This window comes from Pundamilia nyererei, unplaced genomic scaffold (genome assembly GCF_000239375.1).
Source record: "Pundamilia nyererei isolate P.nyererei 1_Seehausen unplaced genomic scaffold, PunNye1.0 scaffold00356, whole genome shotgun sequence".
NCBI lineage: Eukaryota > Metazoa > Chordata > Actinopteri > Cichliformes > Cichlidae > Pundamilia > Pundamilia nyererei.
The window spans coordinates 391,071-401,284 of NW_005187757.1; the positions used below are offsets into that span (position 1 = coordinate 391,071).

At 37.8% G+C, this 10,214-nt stretch overlaps 1 protein-coding gene across 1 annotated transcript in view; it reads right to left on the reverse strand.

Moving 5' to 3' along the window:
• The window catches only part of LOC102202951 (CD151 antigen-like), a 23,651-nt gene extending 15,098 nt beyond the window's left edge, over positions 1-8,553 (reverse strand). The window contains exons 1-3 of the mRNA XM_005752400.2: positions 8,324-8,553; positions 4,471-4,555; positions 798-989 (exon numbers count right to left, since the gene is read on the reverse strand). Of these exons, the coding sequence (XP_005752457.1) occupies positions 798-989; positions 4,471-4,554 (276 nt within the window). The 5' untranslated portion in view covers position 4,555; positions 8,324-8,553. The remainder of the gene's footprint in view (positions 1-797; positions 990-4,470; positions 4,556-8,323) is intronic.
• Between the last annotated feature and the right edge of the window lie 1,661 nt (positions 8,554-10,214).

Here is a 10,214-nt window from a genome sequence, read left to right on the forward strand (position 1 = left end):
CTCACTTTCTACCTGTTCATGTACCTTGTTTCTACTAAGAGAAAGATCTTAGAGATGTGTGTCCTCATTAAGGATTTAGTACCATGAAAGTAAAGTAACGACTAGTATAACAAATGACTTTTTCCTGGGAGTAATTAAGGAACATTACTGCATTACTTTTAAGAAAAGTGTCCAGTGTAATATGTGTAATAATGACTTTTTTGACTCATGACTCCTAATCACAACAAAGAGGGGAAATACCTCAACAAACACGCAGAAAACATTTGCACCACAGCATGCAACTAATCTGTATGAATGCAAATTCTTTACTCCTGCTTAGTATTGATGGTGGCTTTCCAAATGGAAGTGGTTACATTGTAGCACATACTGTACATACTAAGTCATAGTACATGCATACATATTTACACAGTCTGGTTCTTGAACTGATATCTATGCTTTGAAATGCCTTTTGTTCTTAGTTAACTGAATGTCCTTCCTGTTCTGTACACCAAGGCAGTTTTTGAACAATATTTGCTGTAATGTAATAAACTGACCAGTCATTAAGCAACAGAACAACAAGTTACTGTTTATGATGTTATTTTTTTATTGTTTATGAGCTAATACTGTAAAGTGCAGTTGGCTAAGAAAGTTGAACTCTGTAATTACAGATGGTAGTAGGAGGAATATACAAAATGACTTACAGCCTCTGTCATCCTATCAGTTTTTGTTTAAGCGGCACAGTTTAGCTGTTACTGTTCTACTCTGTGATATTTTCACACTCGTATGTTTTGTCTCTCTACCTTGACGTGATCTCTTACCGCTCTCAGTAGCCTTTTCTGCTCCTTGAAGGTGGCACAGCAGCCCAGCACGCCTGTTACCATGACGATGACTCCAGCCAGGACCAATATGTAGGCGGAGGCAGCGTAGGTCTTGGAGGAGAGAAGGCTGATGTAGTCGCTCTTCAGGACCAAGGTCCAAACACCCACCGCCATTACAACGCCCCCTGCCAACTGGGAGAAGAGCACATGATGAGTTCAGTTTCTGCCAGCGGCCAGCCTGGGAAACGAGAACCACGACTGTGGTGCAGAACACTGAACAACACTGAAGCTGAGAGTGATAAAAAGGTTTCAATTATTAATCTCCCAAGTCGGCTTCAGAGTGACAAAGTAGGAGCCTAAAATTAATATCTGTCAAAAATACGACCCACCGCTGCCACACAGGATCCAGACCTGAATCAGTTTCTGTTGCGAGATAACTGAAGGTTGGGGTTGTGGTGCTGTGGTGACATGTTTAAAGAGAATACAAACTCAGCCCCAGCGACAGATCAATCGTTTCTCGACAGAAAGAATTTGAAACTAAATCACGCACTTTAACTGTTTAATGATTTTCATTTAAGGAACCGCTGCTTCTTTGTTATTTATAGTTCTTTTTGGACGGTGACCAAACAAGCAAAGTAATGAAGTTCTTGGCTAGGCTCAGGCTCGAAGAATTGTGAATGACATTTGTTTGCTGTTATTAACATTTTACGCATTAAATGTCAAAAATAATTGCCTAATTTATTCAAATAAAACTATCATTAGCTGTGGCACTTCTTTAACAATTTTCAATTTCAAACATTTTTAAAGCAACCATATGGTTTACTGCCTGATTAATTAAAGAGAATTAGTCATTAAACCCAGCACGAAACTACCGCCATTGTCTCACATCTTCGGCATTACCCGAGCTAACAGTTAAAGAGAATATGAGGAGAATTAAATCAATACAATATTAGCAAGACGAGTCAGCAGATGGTGCAGCAGTGCAACAGAAATCTGTCTTCATGCCAAAGCAGTCAATCTAACTGCCTGCCTAATTTAGATTTAATTTAGAAGAGAGGATGATGGCCACAGAAACTAGACAGTGAGTCAGACAGAACCACACCCAGAAACAGTGGCAGTAAAACACCAAACAAAGGTGTAGCACAACAGCCTTCACTCTTCACTCGTAATCTATTTATACTGTTTACTTTTAGTGGCAATCAACCAGTAGATTATATTGATTCAGAGTGAATCATCGTTTTTAGGGTTGGGCAGTTTGGCCTAAATCATGCCATCAAAATTCCCCGCACAGCACATCAAGTCCACTGGACCCCTTTGCTTTAGGGTTCAGGTTTTTCTTTAGTTTATTACCTCTCTGTATTCAAAAGCTGTATAAAAGACATGCAAGCTTTAGTGACCCCCAGTGGCAGCAAGCGGTAATAGGGGAAGAATCTGACAGTCGAGAAGGTCTGAACAAATAGGAAGCTTCCTCTGTCTATCTTTAACAAAGTTTAAGTTATCACTGATCCCCAAATGTTACATTTCTTTTTAATATTTACTCCAAGGAGTAGTTTGTTTAAAGGGCAACGTACTGCACTGTAATGTAGTGTCTGTTTGTTTGTATTTAAAATATTGTAGATATGAAGCAGATGTTTGATGATATTTAAAAGGTCATATACAACACAAAATGTTACAAATATTTTTATGCATGAAATGTAAAATTTTTGCTCATTTTTAATCAGGGAGTGTCCTGAAAATACTGCATCACTGTCACAACTGTAAAAACTAAAACCCCAAAGATGTAATGGTCCAGGTCGAAATAAAACACTTAAAAGAACCCAAACTGATCTTGCAGTGTTTTTACTTTATGAAAAACCTGCAATGTCTGAGTAAATCTTAATCTTATTTAAAAAATATTTACCTATTTTGTTCTTCACTCAATTTGAGTTCAATCTGCGTGTTCAGTTCTCTTCAAATTTGATCAAAACACGCACTTCAATAAAAACCCAGACACTGTGACCATATGTTACTCCTGGGGTAAATGGACGGCTGCCATTTAGCGAAATGCTTTATAGTGTGGCAAAGTGTTCATTTTGGTGTCTGAACTTCAGTCAAGATATTTCTGGCTGCAATGACTGTTGCTATATACCTTTTTCCAAACTGATTTAATAACCACCAGAGACCATGTAAATAACTGCAAGGCAAATTTCAAACGATTTGGTTTAGTGTGAAATATTCACACGGCTGTAACTCTGGCACTGAAGATGCTCTATTTGTCTGCCAATTTGAGAAAGATCTGATTCTTTGGCAGACAGATGATTATCACATATGGGCAGAGCTGCAAGTGTGACTTCACACCAAGAATGAGTGGGGTTCAGACAGTAAGGGTGCCACACTGATGTTTGACTCTTATTTTACACACGCATTCAGATGATGAGTTCAGAACAACACATTCTTGACATTGGAAAGTCTGAGGGAAATAAGGCTTTGTCCTCTGTAAAAATATGCAGCTTGGCTTTGACTACATGAACTGGAATAGCAGCAGGCATTTATCTACTGCCCGAATAAAGAAGGCTTTGTTAATGTCCTCAGAGAGGATTTTCGAGCCAATTTCTCCTATTTATATCATATTACCAAAAAGAGCTGGTTAATATGAAGGTATACTGTGTGTATGCATATTAGTGTGAAAGGAGAGAGACTCTTACACCTTTAGTTTGTTAAAGCTTGTGTGAAAACTTGTGGCTTTCAAGTATTTTCCCCTCACCTGATTTGTGGGGGAATGTTGTTATAATTAATAAAATTAGCAGCTAAGCCAACAGGTAAAACATATACAATTCCATTGGATTTCTTTAAAAAAGAAAAAGAAAAAAAATACCCCTGTATTGGTGTTGTTTTCTTACATCATCTCACCAGCCAGAATCCACCAGAAGGGTGTAGAAGTCACACATGCTTAAGAGGCAGTACCAGCAGTGGGAGATAATATATTTAAAGCAAAGAAGATGGTCGTGACCAACGATGGTATAAAGTACATTCTAGGCCCCTTGTATGCCAGAAATGATTAAGCTAGGTGCCTGATATCTATTTACACGCAAATGTGTTAGTAATGTCTCTTTAAATGGTTCCCTGTGACTGTATTTGTGGTTGCTTAAAACAAAATATCGCCCTCTGCTGGTACTGCAGCTTACTGCAACTTGAACATCCTGTCCATTTCACGCTTACGAGAGGCAAAGCGTGACATCCACACAGTGGACCAGCATCTATTACACGCTTTGCTGTGACATTGCGTTGCATCGTAATGATGTCAGCACTGCAACTGACCAATGACACTGCCTAAGCATTCAGTTAGCATTAGCAAGAAGTTAGCTAATGCTAGTAACGAACTATCACTAGCAAACTAACATTAATAACCTAAATTTGGCTAACAGCAAAACTGACTTGATAATATATTTTTATATTGCATAAATTAATAAAGAAAACACTTGAAATACTTACCAAAAGAGGTAAGTATTTCACGATAACGTGACTGGTCAGTTGCAATATTGATCCTATGATGATGCAGGAACAACACCACCACAGTGATATCAGATATAACAAAAAAAATCTGTCCAAAGCATTTGTGCATCTGTGCTCAATGCAAACATTTCAACAGTTAATTCCCCGGCACAGGCTCGAGGTCGCTTAAATGAAAACTTACCCAAAAGAGAAAGTTGAAAGCAAACAGCAGGTATTTCAGGCAGATGGTCCCACATGTTTCCTTTTTCTCCTCTAAGACCCCCATGCTACAAGAGACAGCAGATTTTCAGTCAGTTATAATGATTTCATAACGGAACAGCATTTTCAGTTCTGTTTATACAGTCAGTACACAAGCACTCACTACAATCTCCAGCTTTCACACATACAACTAATAACTATAAATGTGATTATAGTACAAATAAAAACGCATTTTACTACCATTAAACAAAGCCGTTATCTTACACCTTTAAAAAAACAGAGCAAATTTATTGTCTAAGCCACCGGTTGGTAACCTTTACAATCAAAAGACATTTTTGTGTAATTTTTAACCAAAAGAAATCAATGTGGAGTCACAAAACATATTTGAGCCTAACAATAAATCTTTTCACATGTGACTACTCTGCAGTCACTGCTCAAAAAAAGGGAAGAACAATGAAAAGAAAAAAAAGTTAAAGACCAACGAGAGATGAAGCATACCAGTAAGCTAACAGCTCGGGTGGTGAACAAATAAATGTGCTTACTGTTGTTTTCCATGGCAACCTTTCAATTTTTTGTTTTTGGAATCCACAAGTAAGCAGATAAAGTGCCAGGTGATAGACTATAGCTATGACAAGCATTGTAGTTAACAAAATATTAAAACCTCTTTTTAATTTGATTATAAGTCACACAGTTTTACAACTGCAGAATGTAAAGAATTGCTAAAGAAAGTATAGAGACATAAAAATGTTAACATTCATGTTCATTTCTAAAGTTATATTAAGGTGGTTTTAACCAGAACCACAGGAAGCCACTGAAAATGGGCAAAAGGGTCACAGGTTTGAGACATTATGTGAACCCTTCACACACTGAAAACACAAAGTTACTACTTTGATTAAAGTCAGAATATCAATTTAAACTCTGGCTGCCATATAAATTGATATTCTGACTCACTGTGTCGTCATGTATGACAATCAAAATCTAAGAAGCTAAGACCAGAGGAACTTCCCATCACTGATTACATTTTAAACTGTGCTGGGACTGGAACACACTCTTTGGCTTGATGGTTAGACACTTTACCAGATTTCTTCTGTTAAAGTAACAAAACACAAACATACCAAAGTTAATCATATGGTTTCACAGGGTTTTGTGCTAGGGCTGATATATTTCAGATTCTCAAGGTTGCCTTCCAGCACTCTGAAATGTCTCCAGTGTAACCAAAATGCTGCTGTACTGATGGGAAGTAGCCAGTGAGATCAGATTTCTCCAAATTTTATTTTCTCTTTCTTAATGATCAAGCTTCGTCATGTCTTAAAGACCTCGTATCCCAACAGAGCACTTTGCTCTCTGAGTGCAGGCTTACTATTGGGACCTAGACATTCCAAAAGTAGAATGAGAGGAAATCTCCTGATAGCCAAAAGTGTTGATTGCTTAAAAAGTGAAGCAGGGTCTTGACCTTACTATCTTAAGTGCCCTGAGATGACTTATGTTGTCATTTGGTGCAATATAAATAAAACAGAAAAGGAGTGAAATATTTTAACAGGCTTTTAACAAATGAGTTGTTACAAAGCTAATGTAGTATGTGGGGGAGTGAGCACCAGATCAGCAGTGTAGGCAGAATCAGCAAGCTGAGTTATTACATGTATATGCAGAGAGATCCATGACTAAGCAGTGAGTAGGAGCTGAGCAGTAGCCAACGGCTGCAAATTATAACCACCCGCTTCTTAGTTCTTTAGTGCCTGATACCAGAATCCAACACTTGTTTAATATTATATGAATGTTTTAAACAGAGTGGATTTCATAAATCTTATTACTAATACTACAAATGAAAATCAACCTGCATTAGTGCTTAATGGCTACATTTTTTCTTTATATTTGATCCCATCTATATTTAAACACAGCCACTGTATTAAAATCTGACAGCAGTCTCATTACAACTCCACTTCACAAAGTTTGAAGTTAAGTTTTATATATCCCATTGTCTAAAACAACATACTGCTTCCCTGTAAATCTTTGTTTCCCACATCTCTGATCCACTTTTTTTTTTCACGCTACAAACTTGCAAGTCAGGCCCAGGCTTGCACTCCTCTTCTTTCCCATCTGCTTTCCCACCCCCACATACTGCAGACTACCGTCAATTTAGACATGGGCTGTGCATGAATGAGTGAGTATGTCTGGTCTCCGTTGGTTGGCCATCTGTTATGGTGGTCTCTCTCTTGGTGTGCTCCTGTTAATTAAATTTAAACAAGACATAACTGACAACTCCTCCTTTTACTTTTTGGGGTTGGATATTAGTCTGCTGAGCCAAGAGGAGCAGTCATCTGTTTAAGTGTCTCAAAGCTTTCTTTTTAAAATGGAAAAAAGCACTACGGGAGAAACAGCACTTCTGTTAAGTGGGTTTACTTTCAAAGGGCACAATTCCACAGCTATGTGTCATGCCATCTTTGGTTTGTTTCAGGATGAGGTGTCTTTACTCATCAGGAAATCAAACAAGACTACCTCTTGGTAAATAAAGCCAACATGCACCACCTGTCTGACACACTCATGTCCATGAGCTAACAGCAGTCTTGTCTGCTGTGTGAGATTACAGTGGTGAATCACTTGGAACGGGTGCAGAAAGGATTTTTTATCATCCACATAAGTGTACAGATTTTTTAAAGTGCTACATATGTTGCAGGTTAGTGAAGGTTGATCAAGCATTTTGTTTGTACTTGATTTAAAGCACCAACCACCAGTTTTAAACATACATTTGATCACTGTATTTGACAGCTTTACATATGATGAGAAATGTTCTGAGAAAGGAAACTGTAAGATTTGTGAGGCCTGTCCCTCTAAGATCTCCCATATGTAACCTTCATTTGCTTTTGTTGCTGTAAACCACTCTAGTGTCACTTTCTAGTGTCATACCTATAAAATGTTGCTACTTCTAATTTATCTTTACATGCAAAAACTACATTTTAGAAATTTCCATCCAAAATGCTACAGCCTCGTCCAGCATTTCCATAAAAGCATATAATGTACACAGCAACCTGTTTGTGGACATTTTAAGACCTACATGCAACCTACTTGTGACTGATGAAAACAGAGGCCCACTGTTTTTGGGAAGCTAAACATGTTTCAAAATTTACTTTTTACTCTTTTTAAGGGGAACCCTGCTCCGTTTTGGATGACATTCACATACACAGCACTGTACGTTCGGCTTACCACAGTAGTTTAACAATACATGTGTGCAAACTGGGATCGATAAGCATAAATCCTTCATTAATGAGCTGTTATAGCTGTGCGATAGTGTCATGTTGCGTTGAGATCGGCGCAGCTTCAAACAGAAAACCTAAAGCTTCGCGATAATACCAAGATTAGCCCATTAAAGCATATTAGCCACGTTAGGTAGCATTGACCACAAGGAAAAGTCCCCCTAGCTAACCATATCTATTAAATAAAACAAATGAAATAAAAGCAATATTGTATGTTTTTTTTCTCTGTGGTTTTTAACTTACGTTACACATCTCTTTTGCTGCTGTAGTGCAAGCTAACGCTACACTTATAAAACTGTCCTTTGCGGCTGTAAATGTTAAAACAGCCATTCTCCCACTGACGCTACGTCCAGATGAACAGAATCAACTTTGGGGTTTTACACAGCCATGTTTTCCCCTCAAAACGACCTACTTTTTTACGCTATATCATCTTAATAAAAGAGTGCATGTAAGCCAAGCTTCCATCAGAAGCAATTAAACCTTTCGCTTAGTTCACAAAATATTCCAATACCACCTCAACGGGCCACTGCGGCACCGCAGCATACGCTAACCTTTGTACGCAGACTACTTCCTGTTTCTACTTACCTGCCGTTCTTCTAGCTGCTATCGACGAAACAAATGTGTGGGTATTCCTAAAGGACGCCTTTTCCAAGGATAAAGACGTTTTTCAGATGGAAGTGAAGCTAGAGGGCAGGGAATCAAAACGCTGAGCTCACGCAGTCAGTAAGGCTGAAGCTGCTGAGTGCTGACTCCACCCCGGGCCACCTTGCACGTTTACTGAGTTTTTCACGTCCCGGGGCGATGCTTTGTGTAGTAAGAGCAGACAGTCACATGGAGGAAAGAGGGAAGCCGAGAAAGACAGGATCTAGGATCTAAGTGCATTTATAAGGCTTGTTAAAAATGCGGGACTAAACATTTGAGTCGCAGAAATATACTCTTGTATAAAGAGTATAAAGAAAGTTGAAGAATAATTACATAAAACTCAGCCTAGTTGTTTTTCAAATATAATGATAAAACGTGAAACAAATCTAAAATTAAACACAGCAATCTGGGCTTATATCTTGCCCTATGAAGAAGTCACCTGTTGTCTCATTTCTAAGATTTAAAAAAAAATTATATTTTACTAGTTGAGATTAGTATTTAGTAATTATGATTGATTCGATGCAATCTACCCGTAAAAATTTAAGTTAGATTTTATTTGATCACAAATCACAACAACAGTCAATTCAGTGTGCTTTAATATTGTAAAGACCCTACAATAACAGAGAGAAAACCCCAACAACCCTTTGAGCAAGCACTCTGCTACATCGGGAAAGAAAAACTCCCTTTTAACAGGAAGAAACCTCCAGCAGAAACAGGCTCATGGTGGAACAGCAATCTGCCACAACCAGTTGGGATGAGGGAAGGAAGACCGAGCAAAAGGCACGCTGTGGAAGCAATGATTACCAGCGATTACTAAAATCAGGGTTAATGGAATTGAAATTGAAAGACTGTACGAAAATAAATTTCTTGGAGTGATAATTGATGATAAGCTGAGTTGGAAGTATCATATAAACCATGTGAAAACAAAAATGTCAAAAACCATTGCTATTCTCTATAAAACAAAGCATGTCCTGAACACAAAAAATAAAATAAAATCATTATACACTGTATTGTACTCTGTTGCTTCCACATATGAGTTACTGTCTGGAGATATGAGGTAATGCATATAAAACGAACACACTTCCTATTTTCAAGTTACAAAAAAGAGCTATAAGAATTATAAACCAATCAAACTATATAGAACAAACTAACATTTTGTTTATTAATCTGAATACCCTGAAATTTTATGATTTAGTTGAATATGAAATGGCACAGATAATGTATAAAGCACAAAATAACTTGCTTTGCCCCAGTACTCAGAAGCTGTTCAAAGTCAGAGAGAGTCAATATGATTTAAGGGGAAAAGATTTCTTAAAAACAACAACAACAAAAAAAACAAGATAAGGACAAATATAAAGCAGAGATGTGTTTCTGTTAGAGGAAAACACATCTTATCTAAGGTGGAAAGTTTTTCTTCTTGTTTGTTTTTGCTTTGTTTTATTATTTGCTTCGAGCCCTGTGTACAGGAGCTGCATGCAAAAAGATCTTTTGATAAAAGGGTTGGCGTAATAAGCAAGTGCTTCAGCCAATACCCTTTGATTAGCCTTGTCTCATGCTTTCTTGCTTTGTGGTAGATCTTTGTTCTGTCTTCACTGAGATATTTGAATGCTAATCAATAAAATCAAATAAAAAAAATCAATTAAATGTAGAGTGGTGTATAAACACACAGTTAATGGAAAAAGGTGAGTGAAGAAGAAACAAGCTGATGGGAAGCCTTCAGTAGCCTGGGCCTGTTACGCTCCCCTGAGGGGTCTAGGCAGTGAGGGGGAAGTAACAAAAAGTGTCCAGGTCAGAAAAAGGAGTCAAGGAGGCAAAAGGGTTAAATTAAAGAGTT